Source organism: Gasterosteus aculeatus, chromosome 20 (assembly GCF_964276395.1).
Source record: "Gasterosteus aculeatus chromosome 20, fGasAcu3.hap1.1, whole genome shotgun sequence".
Lineage (NCBI taxonomy): Eukaryota > Metazoa > Chordata > Actinopteri > Perciformes > Gasterosteidae > Gasterosteus > Gasterosteus aculeatus.
Window position 1 is genome coordinate 14,066,919 of NC_135707.1, and position 20,070 is coordinate 14,086,988.

The 20,070-nt window shown below is 42.0% G+C and overlaps 3 protein-coding genes across 4 annotated transcripts; 1 reads left to right on the plus strand and 2 right to left on the minus strand.

Annotated features, from left to right (window-relative positions):
- Window positions 1–328: 328 nt before the first annotated feature.
- On the minus strand, window positions 329–4,247 carry LOC144389463 (uncharacterized). The gene is made up of 3 exons (XM_078094167.1): window positions 2,901–4,247; window positions 2,350–2,453; window positions 329–1,285 (listed from the first exon to the last, which is right to left on the minus strand). The coding sequence occupies exons 1-3, from the start codon at window positions 2,947–2,949 to the stop codon at window positions 1,043–1,045; spliced, it is 396 nt and encodes a 131-aa protein (XP_077950293.1). The 5' UTR covers window positions 2,950–4,247; the 3' UTR covers window positions 329–1,042.
- On the plus strand, window positions 4,239–14,065 carry azi2 (5-azacytidine induced 2). 2 transcript variants are annotated; one of them, XM_040166461.2, is made up of 8 exons: window positions 4,239–4,460; window positions 6,227–6,480; window positions 7,120–7,236; window positions 7,379–7,484; window positions 7,748–7,881; window positions 8,135–8,199; window positions 9,579–9,703; window positions 12,064–14,065. In XM_040166461.2, the coding sequence occupies exons 2-8, from the start codon at window positions 6,262–6,264 to the stop codon at window positions 12,477–12,479; spliced, it is 1,182 nt and encodes a 393-aa protein (XP_040022395.1). In that variant the 5' UTR covers window positions 4,239–4,460; window positions 6,227–6,261; the 3' UTR covers window positions 12,480–14,065. The 2 variants fall into 2 exon arrangements, with proteins under 2 accessions (XP_040022395.1, XP_040022396.1); XM_040166462.2 differs by having other exon boundaries at window positions 7,379–7,478.
- On the minus strand, window positions 13,850–19,748 carry cmc1 (C-x(9)-C motif containing 1). The gene is made up of 4 exons (XM_040166464.2): window positions 19,569–19,748; window positions 19,080–19,172; window positions 15,149–15,239; window positions 13,850–15,007 (listed from the first exon to the last, which is right to left on the minus strand). The coding sequence occupies exons 1-4, from the start codon at window positions 19,585–19,587 to the stop codon at window positions 14,887–14,889; spliced, it is 324 nt and encodes a 107-aa protein (XP_040022398.1). The 5' UTR covers window positions 19,588–19,748; the 3' UTR covers window positions 13,850–14,886.
- Between the last annotated feature and the right edge of the window lie 322 nt (window positions 19,749–20,070).

Sequence of the window (20,070 nt, forward strand, 5' to 3'; positions counted from 1 at the left end):
GATTAACAATCTTCACTTCAGCACAAAACAGGCCACTCTCTCACTTCACGCAGGTCGTACCTCAGAGAAACTGATTCGTTGTTGCGTCTGGGTTTTGTCATTGAAGGGATCTATTTGACAGGATGCTCGTGAGATTTGATTATGCTACTGTTGTTGTGTGAGGTTAACACAATTAGGCTGACTCTGTACTCACAACGGCAGACTACAGCCGCACGGACTCTCCCCCTTGCCATACACAGCAGATGGATTTACAGGGTGATGAAGGGCTGATGAGTTGAGGAATACTGTATATCAGATGGCCTTTTGTTGTCATTACAATAAACAAAATTGAAAGCGATACATTTATTATTATTCAGATAATCAAATTATTAATTCTTTTATTTTATTTTTGAATGAGCAATCAATTAAAGAACTAATTTGAACAGGTGTCTTTCGTTCCCCTTTAGAGTTGATACAGCAGTATGACGATATTTAGAATATGGGATGGAACATCAGCTACTGGAGGTGCATTTAGGGAGCAAGGTGATCTACAACAGTGTACAAACAGCAAGGACACTGAATAATCCGACAGCCCTGTGTCATCAAACAGAAACACGGGTCTCCATCTACACGGTGTGCTGATGTATACGGGACATGGAAGGTGTGTGTGCGAGTGTCCCACAGGATGGGATGCTGGTGAGCTACTGTTCTATTCAGATCACACTGCTGAAACTGCAAAATGCACTACGCTGTCTCCGTCAACAGTAGTGAGATGAATAATGCAAAGGCATCACCATTATCCTACAATGCTATTCGAACTTTAACTTGAAATATTCTACCTTATATAATATAGCACCGTGATACGTGTGCAACACTAATACATGCAAATGTTATGGCAGTAAACTGTCAAATTTGTACGTTGCCCAAGATGATATATATGAAAACAAGCAACAATGAACAAATAACTTTTAGGAAACATTTTAGGAACAATCTGAAAGATTATCAACAACAAAACTTTTAATTTGCTCCGTTGTAAAAAGCTAAACACGCAGCCTTTCTCCCATCATTTCAAAAGGTGTCTTTTGTTAGCCCTCTGTTTGCCACGGTTACCTCTGCCAGTCCTTTGACCTGGTTGACTTTGTTTGATCGAACCACTCAGGTAGCCATCACTCTGCTGTGGCTCTGCTCCTCTACCAGCCGGAGATCTCAGCATCATCAGGTCCTCCCTGCTGACCGCACTCTCAAACCTGAGGCCCTCGATGATCAAGGTCTCTCCGTCCTCCTCTACGCTGGCCCGACACTCCAGCTGAATCGGTCACAACAACAACATGGACACTAGATCACACTGTGCACGGCAGAGAACATAAAAGACCATAGTAAAGGCCTTTTACAGTTAAAAACTGCCTTGTGCAGTAAGTGCAGTATGCAGAATGTGTGCATATGTGTGTGTTTAAAAAGAATAAATTAAAAGTCCTCACTACCATTAGTGTTTCACTAGCCTGGTTCCAGACGTCTGAATGAGCGCCTACATCTCACATTTTGTTGGGAGATTCAAAGGCCTTTCAAGAAGCTGAGGAAGTCAGCTGGAGAAGTAGCTGAGCCAATGGGAATGTTATTTGACTCGGCCGCAGCGAGAATCCAAAACAAATACGGCAACACGCATGGATTAAATGAATCCAGTTTTTGAGACTTTTGTAAAGTCACATGCTGAAATAAATGCAATTAAATCAGAACACTACACGCTGAAGGCCTTTCTAACCAAAGGTTTTTGGAAACTTTTAATTTGTTGCCTACTCTGTTACTTTAAGAAATAGGTCGGGAGGATTTAAGGTTTAAAGCTCTTTGTCTTGCCTTGATCACTTTGATGGAAACCCATGTAAAATCAGCTGAGAGGCTTTGCTCAAAGTCCACAGCGACAATTGAACGGTGAAATAGTGAAGTAACTTCTACCGTAAGTCAGCTGAAAGCTACATTGACGGCAATTTAGTGGGAATCTGAGGCTGCAGCTAAGAGGCAAATTAACGGAGTTGCTATGCAACTGTATGGAACGCATGTAGCCTGACCACTTCTGACCCCAGTATTGAGTGAATGTAATAGTCTTATCTGCTTCATTATGTCCTTCAAAGACAGGATGGGATTAATTAAGAAAATAGACCTCTTTGGGCGACCCATAACAGCATCAGCGGGGGGGAAGAACAAAGACAGAAAACAAGAAGGAAGACAGACCTCATGGAGCCACATGACCAATAGATATCACTTAAGGCAACAGTTAAGCTTATACAAATAATACTACTTTGTAAAGGGAAACATTGTGGTCATGTTCATATTCCCATGGTTCCATGAGGTTTGTCTGAGGATTTGCACCCCCACCTCTGTAAACATTGTGCGTTGTTTCTGGTTGTAGGGGTCTCTTGATGTACATGCGTCCAGCAGTTCCTCGATGTCATGCATCAGCAACTGAGCCTTAGACAACACTGCAATGACATGAAAGAAAACAGAAGTCGTAACCACCTTTACGATGCTCAATACATGTGGTAAACACTGCTGCAGGCATGTACAGTACATCTCTCAGCTCCATAAAGTTATATAACCATTCAAACTGTTGTTTGCAATGCAATGCAATGCAATGCCTGTTGCCTTATTCCGGAAGGGTTGGACTGACTATAACACATGTGCTTATTTAGAAGATTAAATCTGGATGGGCAGCTTTTAGAGAAATAAATTACACCTTAGCAGATAGGACGAGCGCAGCGTTATTTATATGCAATTTTAAGCCTGACCACGGCAATACACTGAACTTCAGAAAACTAATACATTTTGAGAATCTATCAGTCTGGAAATAAAAAAAGAACTTTAAACTTTGATTGAAAAGCCTTTTTACTCATGCTGTAAAAACAGACATATACAAGTGGTGGACTTACACCCGCGAGTCTTTAACATGCAGGTCTTAGGCTCCTCTTCACATGTCATGTCACCGATCTTTGCAGGTTCCTCCAAAGCCAAGTCACAGGGTTTGTATTTCCCACGTTCTTGGACTGCTATGCCTTTTGAAGGGATTTATATTACACATTTAGGAATTATTTGGCAAAATAATGAATGGAAAATGCACGTTCTAAAAGCAGTGACTATCGTGGGTGGAATACACCTCAAAAATACTGTAGAGTAAGACCAACGTTAGAAATCATAAAAACAAGTGGTATTTTATGAAAGCACAGAGCTTTAGTATTATTTGTTGCTTTCTTTAAAAACGTAATTTTTCCGTTAAATACAAATATCAATATTAAAATAGTTATTACAGGTTGACCATATAGCTGTTTGGACTATGTTTGGGCATCTGCGTGGCATTCCATTTTAATCGGGCTATTTACGAGACCTAATGCTATAAGTTAGTTACTATGAGAGAAATTTGAATGTTTTATTAGTGTTAAGAACATTATGTCAACTCATTAGCCAGTTCTGACGGAACTTAATTTATCCAAGACAGGCTGCTGAATGTGACACCGGGAACGCACTTATAGTGTTGGAATGTTCAGTCACATCATTATTAATTAATGATTGAAATAAGCTGTAGCTTAACAATTTTCATCAAATCTAGCAACCGTTTGGTGATTGAAATTAACAATTAACTCTAGCTAGCTAGCTAGCTAGACATTGCTATACCTCCCAGCGCAGAAACGACAGCAGGAAAAAAAATATTGTTTCCTTTTTTTCTTAGCCGATAAGAAATAAATTAAATTTGTATTTGAGCAGTGTCAGCTGAAGTGACCTTACCGTATCTTAGCAAAGCATGTGAGAAAATACTGGCGAAGTTCGTAAAAGTTAATAAACGTTAGCTAGCATGAGCTAATGTTATCATTATAACGTCAACGGTCAAGTTAACAATTAGCTTTAGGTAGCACGTTAAACCGTTAAAATGTAAATCACTTTACATTATTAAATTATAACGTTACTATTTATTTTTATTTTACTTAATGGGCGCATCTGAGACAAGATACATACGTTACCAAATAATGATGGCTATTGAGATTTGATGACCCTTTGACCCCTGGCCCCTTAATAAGGACGTGACGTCAAACTCGATTAGACACGCTGTACGTTGCCTACATAAAACAATGTAACGTCAATTGTAATTAAGTCGGCTCATACTCCTCGGAAGGTGAAACTATTCAACTGTTGTATTAATTCAGCAGAACTAGCTCCTATTTCACATGTTGTCATTGCAGCTTCTTCCCTAACGTGTTATTGCTGATTATGCCACGCTTAATATTACTCTCATTTACATCGTGCGTTTATTTTGAAAGGACTTTAACAGTCAAGTGACACCCGGAAGTTTTGGTTTCCTCACCTGTCAGTTCTGACACGGTGCGAGAGTCCAGCTTCGTTTCTTTGTTTTCCCCCGGGAGAAAGGTCTTCTTCTTTCAAGAATAAATGATAATCTTGTGTGGCCAACTGACACACAATTGAGGAGAGCATCTAAAACGGTTGGTGACAGTTGAGATGGGAAAATAATCGACTGCTTTTGCTTCACCTCGTCAGAAGACGTTAGCAAAGAGCTAACGTTAGCTAACCGTTATCATCAACTGTTTGATCAATGTAATGACGGAAATGATCGATCCATATTGCATACATCTCCACGTGACTGTGCGTTATTATTCATTCTGAAACCAATTTTAGAACTGCCTCCTGTTTAGTCGGTTGTCAACAGAGCTAACGGAAGCTAACACTATAACGTTAGCATCGCATAGAAACGAGTGTCAGTCAATGTTTACAACCCAATTATGGCTGCTTTGCATCCTTAAAGGAAATACGGTATCTTCGTTGCTTTCACGTCCCGGTTAGCCGTTAGCTCTTGTATGTGATCGATGTGCGGGTAACGCGATGACGTTCCTCTCCGTGTCTTATTTTGGTTACATGTTGACTTTCGTTTTAACTTGCTGGGGTCACTTTCAATTTTAGACCTAGTTTCTCAAGTCGTCATTTACAGTCAGTGCCCCTGCGTTTATTTTGTGGTTGGTTCGAAGCCATTGCCTCAGATCTTGAAGCATCCGTCCAATCCTCCTCCTGAAACTTACTTTTTGCTGACATTCGGCCCTTACGGTTAAAAACTTGGCTCTTCGGTGTTTGCTGCATCATTGCATGCTGACATCATCGACCAGCGGTAGCTGCACCGCCTCTCCTGCCAAGCTGGTACTCTGAACAAAGGAGATCAAGGAGGGTTTGGTCGGTTAACTTTACCAGTCTGTCTGTCTCAAGTAGCTTGCCTGGACTTCGTTCTTACTGAGAGTCAATTGATCTGTGTCAGTGTGAGTCTCTAGCTTCTCCTCTGTAACTGTGTCCAATCAAAGTGTAGTATTTGCGTTTATAACTTTAGGGAATATTTTTTCCAGAAATAGATTGTTTTTGTATGGACAGTATTGTTTTTTTATATAGGGCAAGCAACCATTGATCCAAGGCAATGTGACTAAACTACGGATGCCACAAATGTCCCAGATATCACAAATTGCAAAGCTTGAAATGTCTCATAACAGCAGGTATATGGACACAAAAGACACGTTACTGTAAGGTGGGCCTGAGGTCATCCATATGTGGCTTGATGCTGGTTGTCTCAACCAGTATAGTCACAAATGCATCAACTCCAGACCTTTTTATTAACTGTTTTAGGAAGTGGTGATGAAACAAAACAAAGCAGTTGAACAAACATTAGAAGAGCAAGTAAGACAATTACTTTAACAATAATAAGGACAACCTTAAAGGTTTACAATATGTAAACCCTGTCAAATTTGAGTTGAACTTTGTCTATTAGTCACAATTACCATTTGCAACATATGTATTAATCCCTGTTGCTCAGCCTTGAGTTATGTACTTGACGTATTGTTTACAGCTCTTTACACTTCATTAATTTGAATGTCACCACTTTACTTTCCAATATGCTGTTACATCAAACCAGCTTCTTTTAAGAAACCATGTTCAATCTGATAAATAATCTCTCTTGCACACAGGAAGTGATGCATTGTACGTATCCTGGAGCTTGTGTCATCAACTGAACGGCTTGCCACCCCCTAACATGTCACAGTAATGACATGTCGCAGAAACTAGTAACCAAACCACTGAACCATCCCACAAGTCAACACAAATGTTTTAGCGAACTTAAGTTGTCTAAACCAAATGGTACTTTGTTTAATTTATTCATTTTGTGGTCTAGGGATGCTTCACTGTGAAAATGAAACTACCATCTGGTTCTCCCCAGGTCTTTCCTCTGCTGGTGAGTAGGCCTGTGCAGGCATGGAGCCCCTGGCAGTGGATGATGACATTTGCATCCTTAAACATGAGACGGCCTACACCGCTGCTGGTGAGAGCCCTGTATCGGTGTGTGCTGGAGATGAATCTGTTGCCTCCCACTTTGCCCTGGTCACGGCCTATGAGGACATCAAGAAGAGGCTGAGAGACACGGAGCGAGACAATACCTTGCTGAGGAAGAGGGTTAAGCAGCTGGAGGACAAGGTATGGATGTAAATAAACAGGTGATGGTGGGAGAAAGGCAATATGATTATAGCGTTAGGGGGATTGAAGTAGAAGGGTATACTGCTCATTCAAGTGACTTAAAAACCAAGAAGCAAGGTTTAGAAAATGGCTTTTTTTCTTCTTATTATCATTATTCATTCATTTTCCAGGACATTGGAATTATGGACACAAATGCTCCGAGAAAGTTTAGAAAAGTCAGCAAATTCAACTGCAAACTATTCGCCTCTGGGAGAGAGTGCATGCCAGCATCATTAATATTGTTGGCCTATAGTCAAAGCCATAAAACAATGAGAAATACATGTGCTCTGTTTACCAGAGAGGAAGGCTGGGAAAGTATGTTATTGCCACACAATGTGTCAAGGCAGTACACTTGGCACCCGAAAGTGTACTGAAAAAGAAACTGACGGATGGAGTACAATACAGAGAAGAGCTATTTAAACAGGAAGGGTCCTAATACAGATGGTAGGCTGACGGGAAAATGCTGCACAACACACAGACCGAGTCGCTTCTAGAATAATCTAGAATGTTTTCTTATCAGGTGCTGTATTTGCGGTGGAAGGAAACTAACCTCCCACCACAGATATGTGAGTTGATCGCTCTTGTCTATCTCCACTGTAGCTCTTCAGGCCAGAGGCTCCTTCATCAGAGGGCCCCCAGTACGTGAACAAGGCCTTCAGCGCTTACCGAGGTATCTATATAGAGAAGGAGGACCTGCAGATGGAGCTCAACAAACTGGTGCGTTTACTGGTTAACTTGGTTTTTTTAAGGATGAAGAGAATAGAGGAAAAAAAGAGTGAGAGATAGAGGGCTACATGATTCGTTGATGTGACTGACTCTCCCTTCTTCCACCTCACTGTTTATTCTCTTTCTCTGTCAGAAAAAGGAGAAGAGTGAGAGCGAGAGGTGTCTGACGGAGCAGCTGCAGGCCAAAGAGTTGGAGCTGCTTCAGCTGAGGACGGAGATGGAGACCAGCCAAGGTACAGGTACAGCACACAGGGTTGCCTTCTTCTCTACACAACAGCCAGACAGCACCTCATACTTCCTCATAGTACGGTATTACTTAAGTCACGTGATATTATGTATTTATTTATTGAACTATTTTAATGATGAGGTCTTTGAGGCAAAGCCAACACTAAGCTACTGTGTAATCTTAATATTAATGATGCGTCGGATATACCAAATTTAAAAACAGCAACACTTAACATTTCCAAGTTCAACAGTCCTTTTTTAAATTGTGTATGTGCAGTGATGAAGAGCCTGAACAGCCCTCAGGACTACTGGCAAGTGGACAGTATCGGCACTGACCTAAAAATCCACAAGCTGCAGGAGGACTTGGAGAGGGTGACGCTGGAAAACAGCAGACTGCTGGAGAGAAGTGGGGTAAGTGAAAGTTGGAAGACGGCAGAAAAGGAATGAAAGAATAGGATAGTAACGGGGAAGAGGGGGGATAAGAGGTACTCGTGGGAGCAACGCAGCGTAGTCGGGGAAAAGAGAGGGGTAAGAATAGGAAAGGGACTATGGGTTTAATGTGAGCATTAGGGGGCTGAGTACTGGTCCAATAAACACCACAAGTATTAAACACAACTTCCGACACCGCCTCCACTCTATTTTGCATAACTTTCCTCTGATTTAGGAGGAACCCTATGGCCTTAACGGACCAGACTTGGACCAGACCGGTGACGCAAAGCATGAAAACAGGTAGTGTATTTTATAATTATCATTTGAGTGGCTGCCAATTCACCAGCCACCTCTCCTTTAAGCGACAGATGACAAAGGGATTAAGCACCGTGGTTGTGCTCATGTAGGTGACCATCAGTAGGAATAAATGGTATTTTATTGCGTTTCTTATATTCAATACCGATTCTTCTTAAGCAGTATTCCAGTTTAAAACGTTTTCCCAAATGTAGACTCTTTTTACAACGTTCCCCTTAGATTATTTTCTCTTTTTTGGATAACTTGCTGTGATGCTCGCAAATGCACCACATGGATGTTTTCAACTGGAAAGCAGAAAATGCAACTTGAGATGATCCAAAATGAATTCAGTTGCTTCCTAGAAAATAACTACAAGCATAATTTAGCCATGTAGTCTGCCAAAAATGCAGCAATGAGCCTGTGCACATTTGTAAATAAAAGAAAAAAGTGTCAGGAAGCCACTTTCATGACAAATATCCGTCTACACTGGTAGAATATGTGTGCTGTTGTACGCGGCATGTGATGTCTTTATCTGCTGGGGTTGTAATGGTCCCCTTTGGCCACTAGAGGAGGGTGCAGCTTTGTACATTGTAACTCTGTAAGAAAAGCCTCTCTTATGCCAATAACCCCAGATGCACCTGAGCTCCATGATCACACCAGCTAAAGCCCCCGACACCTGCGTCCATTACAAATACAATTTGCACTTGTTTTAATGTAAACAAGGCCCCTAACATGTGGAACTGCTGCTCTACTTTTGCACTGGCGTTAATCTCCAGGAAATTAGCACCTCCTTGTATTTCATGAAAAAAAAAATCTATTTCTGGCGCATTCTAATTGTTTCATGTCAGCTGTTTCCGTATAGCATTGGGGGGGAAAAAAGTTTTTCCTCACAGTATGTTTTTTTTTTTTTTTTTACGGTTTCAGGCAGGTGTGTGAAGTTAACAAGTGTTGATGAGATTTTGCAACTTTACATAAGGTGTGGATTGGACAGTTTGTAGGTGTTGCCTGAAATACCTCCACTTGCTTTGCTTTGCTTTGCATTGGTGCTGATGCTACTGGGGGGTTTAGCATTGAAATCAATCACACATTCCTCGTCAAGTCAACCACATACAGCGTGAATGTGTCTTTTATAGTGGTAAATGATACTCTCCACCCCTGTGAAACTCATCCGGGCCTTTTTTAAATCCGTGCATCGTGTTAAATGTGTGAGCAAAGAAACACCGTATTTAGCAAAGAAACAAACATGCCAACATAAACATTCCAATTAAACATAAGGATATTTGACTGACCGTTGGATGTTTCTAACCACGCAGGCTCTTAAAATCCCCCCCCAGGCAAAATCCTTCAAACTAAATGTTTCAGAGAAAGCTTGCTTCCTCCTGCAGGGAGCGGAGCATGCAGCACACGTACGAGGCCCTGTGTTGTGAGGTCACTCATCTCCGCTCGCAGCTGAAGCACCAGACGGGCCTGATTAGAAAACTCAAGCCACTCATCGGCGAGGCAAGACAAGGTGAGGCAGATCCGCGGCCAGGAGCAGGCCATTTGTGGCTGTTCATCTGAATAGAACCGATTTGTGCCTTTACGCGCCTTTCTGTGCTTGTGTCAGTATGTGTGTTGACTTGCTTATCTGTTCTCTTTCACAGTCCCCTACACACCCTTATAGCAATTTGTCGGCGCTTTTTTTTTTTTCAGGTTACTTATGTCTTCCAGACTAGTATTGAATTCTTGATGAAGGTAATGGTCACAGGCAATGGTCATGTTCATAAATGTACATGTACTTTTTGCATGCCTGCACTCTCAGGCTGATCGTATTGGTCCCATTGAGGAGCTTCCATCTCGAGAGACGCTTTCCATACCCGTCTTGGAGATGAATTTATACATCGCATAGTCTAACTTTTGAAGAAGCTTTCAGCAGCCAGTGAAAAGAGGCAGACCATAATAACAAGTGTTTGGATATTTAACAAATCTGACATTTGTAAATGTGTCTTTTAGCCCGATGAGGAAAATGTCCGATATGTTCAAATAAAGTTCTGGGGCTGGAATCCGAGCCTTGCTTCTCAACACGAGGACTAATGTGACTAACATGAAAGGACAAGAAAAGGGGTTCTACGTCCTCCCTTCTGTTAAGGGAAGGCTTTTCTGAGGAGAAGCACTACTCCGCCGAGAAGATTTCTCCTGCTGCTCCTTGTCACAATTTGTATAAGAGTGTGATAAGACTGTGGATATTATCAAAGTACTCAAACACTCTGATCAAGGACATCATGAAATAGTCCGTTCCGCCTCTCCCCTCCCTCTGTGATGATGTATTCTACTCTAGGAGAGATTACCTCTGTTGTCGATTCCCTCGCAGTGTCAGAACAGGAGACATGGAGGTGAAAATTAGAACGAAATACAGCAAGAAAAATAAATCTTAGCCTATTTATTCCACTGAATAACAGGCTAATCCTGTAACTTAGATGAGGCAGATGGACAAATAAGAAAAGCAGGAGTGGCAAAGAAAGAGATATGAAGGGGAGGGGGGGGGGCTATGTATTTATTCAGCATATTGTGCATCTGTATTCTCCTAATGTTACTCTTTTGGAATCACTATTATTCAAATTCTAGACTCGGGAGACCCTCTCGTGGAAGAGTAGCGTGGAGGGATAGATGATGTGTGGATGGAGTGCGGCAGGGGGAAAAAGTGGGAGAAGATACTCTATTTTAAATGTATTATTCGCTCAAAATAATCATTCGGTAGCAATGCAACTACGTGTGAGATTAGGACATCTGATTTGTGCATTGAATTGCTTTGTACGCAATTTAAGTGCGGCTTGGTTCATGCATAGTGGGCTTGTATCATTAGTTCTAGTGAACAGGACCTCATTAATATTGAGGATACTCCCATTGGTTTTATTGTACAATACGTAGGCTGTTCTGCGTGGTGCAATATTTTACAAGGCGAGGCCCTATTAACTCGTAAACGATCACACGGCTTGCTTAACGCACATTGGAAATCTCTTCGGGGACAAAAGTTAATCCACATGTGAATGAGTAAAGAAAAGAGGGACACAATGACGTTAAAGAAAAAGCTGTTTTCACACACACACACACACACACACGCATACACACACACGCTTCTCGTCACCTTATGCTTAGAAAAATGAATCTCATTTGACAAATATCCCCTCAACTGTCACTTGTTCTTTTGCCTGTCTTCTGCCACTGAATAGTAGAAATGAACAATAAGCTGAGACATCAATGCTAATCACTGATATCCAATTCTGACTATAAATCAATAAATTTGCCAAATCTTTACATACAGAAAATACATTTCTTTGATTTCCCATCAGTATATCACGCCCATAATCTTTTGTGCTCTATTAATTTGTCTACAGTTGCAGTTGACGTGCACTCAAATTGAACTGTATGCCAAATATTAAGGTAGTGAAAAGCTTTTTTTTCATTTTCATTCTATCCTCCCAGTCATACAATAACATTGTTTAAATAATATATTGTTTAAAACTTAACTAAAAATACATATTCTTCCCATATTCTATCCTATATTGGCTGATTGCAATAGAAGTAAAGAACGAACCAAGAATCTGAGCGAGCGCCCAGTGTCAACGTCTCGTGCTCAACCTGATCCCTCAGTTCAGAATGATGTCAACATGAGGACAATGGAATTACTATTAATGATAGTTTTATCATTCCCAATTGACAAAATATTGTGTAAAAAAATATATATACGTATGTATGTGTGTCTTGGAAATATGCTGTAAAATTTGATCAGGCTCTTATTAGCATCTTTACAGCAATCTGCATGATTTTTGCTCCCATTCATCCTCCCTCTGTCCCCCCCTCTCTCCCCCCACATCTCGTCTCCGTCTCCAGCTGCCTCGACAGTCCCCGTCCAGTGTCTCGACGACGTGGAAAAAAACAACAACAACCCCGCGGTTCCCCGGGCGTCCGTGCCTCGCCCCCCTAGCGCCCCCCCACTCCCCTCGTGCTCCGGCCGCCCCTGCCCCCCCGACAGTCTTCGGGAGGACTGCTGGTACAATGGGCCCTGGCCCTCCCCGAGCTGCTCCGGAGAGGCTCTGGTTGGCAGCAACGCCGGCTCCGTCGTCCTGCCCCCGCCGCCCCTGAACCAAGCCTCCCTGGACGACAGCTCGCGATCCTTCCCCAGCCCCCCCAAACCCAGCGACGCCATGTTCTGGGAGGGAAGCGCCGCGGGGTCCAACTCCTCGTCCTCAATTGGAACCTGCGGCCCCAGAAGCCCTCCCAACGCTGAGTGGGCCAAGCCCTACTGAGCAGAAGTGCGATGGGCGAATAGCTGATGAGATAACGTGTAATTGGATGGCAAGTAAACAAACGAATGAATGGACTCTCCGACCCTGCCGCATAGCTACCACCTAACCTGCCTTAAGTTGAGAAGACCACCCCTCCTGGCTGGACTGCACTGGACCTGCTGGTTGTGGAGACTAATGGGAGGCCAGAGGAGGCCTTTTCTGAGGTAAAGACTCTGCAAACTCATCACTCTGTCCTCTCTGCACACGGCACCGGGGGGGACCCATCGGACCTTGCAGAGGAATGTGCGATGAGGGACCCTGACAAGAATGGTTGTCGGTGCGTATACACCCCCCCCCCCCTACACACACACACACACACACACATATATCCACATCAAGCAGAGTGTGCTTGTGTGTGCAGCTCAGTGCGCGGGCATCTTTTCGCCTGCCTGCGTCTGTATATGGTCATAATAAACCTGATAGGGCTCAGAGGGCCTCTTTCTCCCTTCACCGGGGCCACGGCTTCGTGTGGAACTACTCCCTCCAATGCAAGTCTTTTTACATTTAATCGCTGTAAAGTATACAAGGTAGGTATTCCCATGTGTGTCTCATGGTGGCGTGAAGGAGAATTATTACTGTGAGGTCATTTCTTTCGTGCTGTGATGGCGACATGCAGTAACTGGGATAATCAGAGTTTTGTTTTAATGTTTTACCAAATTATATCTTTTTTTCCTTCCTCAGTTGTTTGTTTTTGTTAAAGTGCTTGAGGATCAACATCAAAGTTGGCTTTGGCAAATCATTTCTGAGAATGCACTTACGCTTTTTGGATTTTGAGGATGCAGCATCAAGAGTAAAACATAATTTAAATAGAAAATAACGCGCTGCCCTCTAACTGGCACCAGAAATGTTCAACCGATTTTTCACAAGCACTCTTCCCCCAAAGGGACACGGAAGAGAAATCCCACTGAAGTTTGACGCCCAAATAGGTTCTTGAAGTTTTTGAATTATACCAAATGTATCTAACCTGTGTAATGTGCTGAAGTTGACCCGGTACATTTGTATTTCAGTGAAAGCTCAATCGGTGTGAGTCAGTTTTTCTTTGATTTCTCTTTTTACGTCAGACGAGTAACAACTGATGTACAAAAGAAAACACACGAGTAGAACAGAAAGACACAGGGGAAAGAATGTGCATATCTGTATAAATGTACATGACGGGCTTCAGTACTCTGCCAAATGCAGTTTTGCACTCCAAAGCATAGGTTTAGGTTGTTTTTTTCTACACGACCACGGGGCCTCTGACATGTATAAGAAGTGTCTGCGATGGCGACTAGACAAGTCGAAAAACTTGAATTGTGTCTTGATCAAAGAACAAAGGGCACAAGGACCTCTGGTTGTTGAACTCTTGTTTCCATTTTCTTCATTATGTGTCACGATATCTGTGGTGTTCTTGTTCATTTTTAAGAAATGTTATTTTACAGCAGTAGTTTCATACTTCTGTAAACAGTTTGCAAACCAAAATGCAATGTACAGTAGATATGGATTATATTTTAGATTTACTGCACTTCAGACCGTTTGTAAATATGATCAATTAAACAAAGGAAAATACATTTGTGTGAGTTTGCTTTATCTTTTCAAATTTTAGCGGATGAGGATTTGTAGTTAATTTGAATTAAACTGAAGACTCTGGCATATCGAACTACATTACAGTGGACACCAGCAATAACTTTCATTTTACACGTAATATTTTGTTAATGCAACAGAACAATTCAAGTGCTGCATAATAATTTTTATTAATAATTTAATCTTAAAATCAAAGTCTAACCAATGGTGGTGGAATCTATGCAGAGAAATATTCACCGCCCTTTAACTAAGCATCAATGTCCAAACCTCTGAAATATATGGCAGTTGTGTTCAACATGTATTTGATCTTTTGTCGGATTTCCCACACTGATATACACTTTACTGCCAGAGAATACTTTTATTAACAATTTACTGTGTAAGTCACATGATCCCACAAGGTTCTTTGAGATGTCTCAAACACACAAAAAACGAGCATCTTTCATTTCCACGGCTTTCTAAGATTTTCACGCTTTTTCCTGCAGATGGTTTAGCAAACTATAGGGAAAACGCAAAAGGCAAGCAAACCAGACTCTTCGTCACAACGTGTGCCATCACCGAATGTTCAGTATAAACACACCACAAAGCGTTCTGCAGATATTGAGCATCCCTTAATTTATGTGAGGGGGAAAAAAAGGCCTTATTTTGATTACATACCACTCTTGCTCAGAAAACTAATTCACACCCCACAGATTTAAACAAAGTGCAGGAGTAATGAGCCCCGCCCGATGACCTCGTATCCTGGGTGTGTAGGACTCGGGCGCCCTGGTCAGAAGTCCGAAAGGAGGGCGGTTAGGTGCCAGGCGGTTCTTTACATGCTAGCTGGTAGTTTTTGTTTCCTGTTCTTGGTGGCGATCCCCGTCCTCTGAAACTCCAGCTTCTCTTGGATGTACTCCTGCTTACACTGCTCGTAGAACACCGGGTCCCTGTAGCTGAAGGAAAGCAGAGGGAACAGCATTTTACAGATGATTACACGGTTTGAGACTTGCATTAGGTTATTTTCGACGGCCCCTGACAGTCTGAAGATGTCAGTCCGATAACACGTGTTGCAGAGACCATTGCTAAATACTCACTGTATTGTCAGACATTCCTTCAGGGCCGCATTCTGCTCTCGACACTTGAACGCCATGAGGAAACCGGAGTCCTTACAGCAGTGGTTGAAGGCTGGAGGATGAAGGTGGTACAGAGGGGCAAATTAGCAGGAAGAAAGGGGAACAGGTTCAACGCCTACAATCACTCAAGGCATAACAGAGTGAGCACATCTCCTCGCCCGTGGGTCAACATCACTCAACGTGATGGCTGTATTTTTACATGCAGGTTGTTGGCCTCGGCCATCCAGCTAAATGTGTTGCCCTCAAGCCCCTTTTTCTCCATGGGCCGGTCCACCCTCACCTGCTGTTGGAGAGCTGTCCCCTATACAGGCTGCAAAGTAATGCAACAATAGCCTTACAAACTATGGTGATGTTCAACTGAGATGCAAATGAATTACAGGCATCGGTGACATTGTGTCTCGTTCACTCCAGATTGAAACATGCGAGGTGGTCATTTTGGACAAGCTGTTGAAGACTCTTTACCTTTCATTTAAAAACACTGCCCTGCCATGTCCCCTTCCAAACACCTGACATCACCAATACCTTCATCGGGGGCATCAGTATGGTAATCACACAGTCACTTTCATCAGGATGCAGATGTGAAAAAAAAAGCGACAGCAAAAACCAATTTAGAGACGCAGAACAGTGCGACTAATGTAATCAGCCAGCGCCTCATCCCCGTCCCATGGCACTAATAGAGGCTGCGGAGGGTTGCCTTTCAGCAGGCAGCGACACCAAAGGCAGGTCACATGACAAGTCAGAAAAGGCCCTTCAAAAGAAAAAAGGCGTGAGGGCCCCCTTCCCTTTTTGTTTGCCCTTTTTAAAAGGGCAGTTAGTAGAAAGCAGAAGCGAGGGGCTGGACCGTTTAAGGAGACTCGGACCTTTAGAGGAGGGACACCCAAAGGATGCATCAATCCCCAAACAGACCCGCAAGTCTCTGCCGCTGACACGACCTCAGCGGTTAAAAAGAAGAGCATCTAATGAGGTATTTTCTCTAACACTGTGAAAAACTTTGCCAGGCTAAACATTTGGCAGAGTGGCGCTGTTCCTGTCTGGCTATCCGCCTTATTTTTGTGGGAATGAACGATAACTTTAGTCATGAGGGGTGAGAGCGCATAGCCAGTCGGACGGACACGTCCCTACTTTATTTGGGCGACTGGGAAAATTACTTTTACAAATGACTTTTTTCCCCTCTGCCATTCGAGATGAATTACCAAGTAGCTTTCTGCAAATGGGAGCTAAAATATAACAGCTGTCAGGTGTTTACTCATTGAGCCACACGGGTCGGTTACTTTCAATGGTTAATTTCAAAAGACAAGTGAGAGTATTGAAATGAAATCTCAAGTCGTGTTGAACAACAAAGCCAACGATACACAACGGTGTGTTGTTTAGAGACAGATCACACAGGAAAACATACGACTGGATTCGGTGATGATTTTTTTTCGACGTCCTTTCGTAAAACATAATCAACACCACCTGTGAGAGGCCGGTGCAGCCACAAACATAAAATCAAATGATAGAGCGCGGACATGGAGGTGTGAAAACGAGTGGGGTGAGAATGTGATGGAGGAGGGGGCCCGGGGGGGGGTTTCCACTGCCCACACAGCCACTGTACGTCCCGCCACCTTAGGGTGCATGTGCACCGTCCTCCCGCATGAGCAGCACGCGCCGTGTGAAACGGCGCCCAAGGTATTAGCAAACCACATAACCTCGTCATCATCTGGCTGACGTGTAACGGCAAGCAAGCGTTAGCGAAGCTGCAGCCAGCATTTCCATGCAGATTAGGGAGTCTACAGGAAGAAGAGATTTTAAAAAGAGATTCCAAGAAAAGCAAATGCAGTGTTGCAGATCGGGACGTACGGGTGTGGAGGAACACACGCGGATAATACGTGTTGTGTTGTTGTGATCGGGCTATTGAAAGCAGACTTCAGCCCACCAACCTTAGGGAGAAGTTAAACCATAAATAGCAAAGCATTAGCAAACCGTTTATTGATATTATCTAATACTTTAAAGTTGTCTAACACACAGTTGAAATTTGTAGGCATTTCGTTGTTTTACAAATGTCCAAAAGCTAGTAATTTATCATCTGCAGGTGAAATGCAGACTTCAGAACCAAACTGGCGGGTGGCGGCCTCCTCAACGTGATCTCCAAAACCTGTTCGTAAAAATGTATACGAAATATTTGACATAGAAATTCGTAACTATACATACTAACTGGCGGTGGTTAACCACGGCCCTCGAGTGAACGTCTCTCCGCCATGTTGGATCTTTTGAGGGGGTTAGGGTTAGTATTGTATTTTTTACAATTTAACATTGATTTCTCGTTAAAAATGCAATCATAACACGTTTATTTTACCGTTAGACTTCACAAAATGTGTTTACGGGTTGCAGGTCCCCGTTCACTTTGAATAGGGTGACGTCATCAGTTGCAGTCCGTATTTATTTAGTATGTATCACTACGAATTTGTATCTTCAAGATTTTCGTATACATTTTTACGAACAGGTTTTGGAGATCAGGCTGGGCCTCCTATTGGGACACTTAAATGTAATGAAAACTGAATGTTAATTGTTTAAATACTTGTCTAAAATGATAACAATAGGGGACTAAATGTGTTTTCTTTTCATACTTCAATGAGTGCACTCCCATGCAAAGTCAATTAAAGGTTTGCAGATTTTTGTGATGCTGTTGAATTGCATTGTGTTATAAGGGAAGGTGCTTTTGTAATGTTTCATGAACCCTCCTCTATACAATTGTATACAATTGGAGTATTTTGACTTCTGTGGGAGGAAAGGTGCAGGCTTTTTTTTGATGATGTACTTGAATGAACATTTTGTTTTATCAAATTCTATTGCAGAATTAATGCAAGTATAACAAAAGCATTGCAGGTCCTCATTGAAACTAAAATATATCTGTGAACGTAACTGATGTCACTACTGCAGACCATTTACAGATTAATACTGGATTTGCCTTTTTTCACAGCAAAGGCTTCGGCCGCTCATAGCAGCAAAAGCACAAGCATTGCTGAGACATATAATGATGGCTCACTTCTTTGTGCAAAGTGGTTTCCCCTGCCATTATTTCAGGGGGGGTTACGCCCCAACACATGTGCGCATGTGTCCTCCTTTTTAAAAAAGGGGTTCAAATGTGAAACAAAGGATTTAATTATTCAATCAATGAGTCACTGATTGTTTTGTTTTGCTTCTGACATTGCTTTTTATTTGTTCGTGGTAAATTTGTATTCATTCATTGTATTCTTCATCATATTCTTTATTCATTCCGTTTGTTTTGTTCATTCATGTTCTTTCTATTTAGTAGTTTATTTTCAATCCAATTTTAGTCATAGATTAGTGTGTTTATGAAATGGTATAAATACACATTAAGAAAAAATCTCTAGCAACCCTGCAATTAGAATTGGATCAAATTGTATGTCACCCCGATTTGTCCAAAATTGAATCTTATATTAAATTATGTTCGCTAAAATAATGGTGTATGTGGCATAATAGTAATGTATAAGTTAAACCTCTATTCAATTATAAACCCATTGCATGCAGGTCCCTATTTCTATGTTGTTCATAGATCATATTTATTGACAATATATTTATGGAAAACTTTATTAATGTGTTTCACGAGCCATGAACATAGCAAGATTTTCAATAAATAATGAATCCAGACATAATCACAAAAATGAGCTTATTGGTATTAGATGGAAACTAAACTCACTTGATTCCAACAGCAAAGTTTTATTTCATTTTAATTTCTGGTGCTCAAATGTTAAAAGCAAAACCCAAATACAATGTGCATGGCTGCAAACTTAAAACGTGACTATAAAGTCAGTAAGGAAGACAAGTGCTGTATCGGTGTGACACACACACACACACACACACACACACACACACACACACACACACTTACCGTCAACCTTCTCAGCACAGCGCTCCTTGGCTTTCTCCCTCATCATTTTGGGGATAAGGACATCCTTCTCCACATGCCTCAGATGGATCTCTTCTGAAAAAGGGCAAACACAAAGACAGATTCACAGGTGAACCATTGGGTCTTTAGCTAAAAACAACAATAGTTTTACTCTTTGCGTCCGTCCCGCTCACACGCGAGAACACACTCTGTTATCAGCTGTGAGTTAACGCTACATTCATACAGAAAACAGAACAGCGTGCAATGTTTACAAGGACAATATGTGTATAGTGTCCCAGTGTGTAGCTAGAAGTTAGCCTCTTTGCTGTTCTTACGCTAGCTCACGTCATCGCTAGCTAAACACCAGTCCGCATCACATCGAATAAAGATGACGCAGAATATGGAGCGACGTCACTTGACGTTAGATACTTTACCGACGTTAGGACATTAAAAAGCACACAATACGCTTTAGGGAGCAGAAACGTTTAATACCTGTGTTGACTGCTTCCATTGCGTTGCCGTTTCTCAAAACATTACAAAACCGGACCAATGTGACCTCGCGTACGCTCCAAACACTTCCGCTGACGTAGTGAGGCGCACAAGAAACTACAAATCCCAGAGTCACGCGCCAACACGCGTCATTTGTGTGGTGAGGAATTTCTAATGCTTCTGCAATTGAGAATTATCGGGTTTTAATTCCAATTTTAAAAAGATGAGGTGTCCGCTAATCCTAAATAACGTGCTGCAGAATAACATATACTGTATTTCCTCCCAGCTGGACGAATTTAGAGTACATGGGGTGGACATAATTGTAGAAGCGCCATCCCATAGCTTCTTATTTTGTGAGAGATGTTGCTAAGAATTATATATCAACGTAAATTATGTTTATTGTTGTCAGAACCAATGTGAGTTCAGTAAAGATCGATGGTTCCTTCCATAACCAATATTACATGACTTTTACATACATTTGAAGTCATTATTATAAATTAAATAC

What these genes read in the sequence shown, in the direction of transcription:
- LOC144389463 (XM_078094167.1), bottom strand. Translation starts at nt 2,949, where the DNA reads ATGACATGTGAAGAGGAGCCTAAGACCTGCATGTTAAAGACTCGCGGG. An exon ending in CATGTTAAAGACTCGCGGGT is followed by an intron (nt 2,454 to 2,900) that starts GTAAGTCCACCA and finishes ATGTCATTGCAG; the next exon opens with TGTTGTCTAAGGCTCAGTTG. An exon ending in AACGCACAATGTTTACAGAG is followed by an intron (nt 1,286 to 2,349) that starts GTGGGGGTGCAA and finishes TGACCGATTCAG; the next exon opens with CTGGAGTGTCGGGCCAGCGT.
- azi2 (XM_040166461.2), top strand. Translation starts at nt 6,262, where the DNA reads ATGGAGCCCCTGGCAGTGGATGATGACATTTGCATCCTTAAACATGAG. An exon ending in GACGCAAAGCATGAAAACAG is followed by an intron (nt 8,200 to 9,578) that starts GTAGTGTATTTT and finishes TTCCTCCTGCAG; the next exon opens with GGAGCGGAGCATGCAGCACA. An exon ending in CATCGGCGAGGCAAGACAAG is followed by an intron (nt 9,704 to 12,063) that starts GTGAGGCAGATC and finishes CTCCGTCTCCAG; the next exon opens with CTGCCTCGACAGTCCCCGTC.
- cmc1 (XM_040166464.2), bottom strand. An exon ending in CTGTGCTGAGAAGGTTGACG is followed by an intron (nt 15,240 to 19,079) that starts GTAAGTGTGTGT and finishes TTCATCCTCCAG; the next exon opens with CCTTCAACCACTGCTGTAAG. An exon ending in AAGGAATGTCTGACAATACA is followed by an intron (nt 15,008 to 15,148) that starts GTGAGTATTTAG and finishes GCTTTCCTTCAG; the next exon opens with CTACAGGGACCCGGTGTTCT.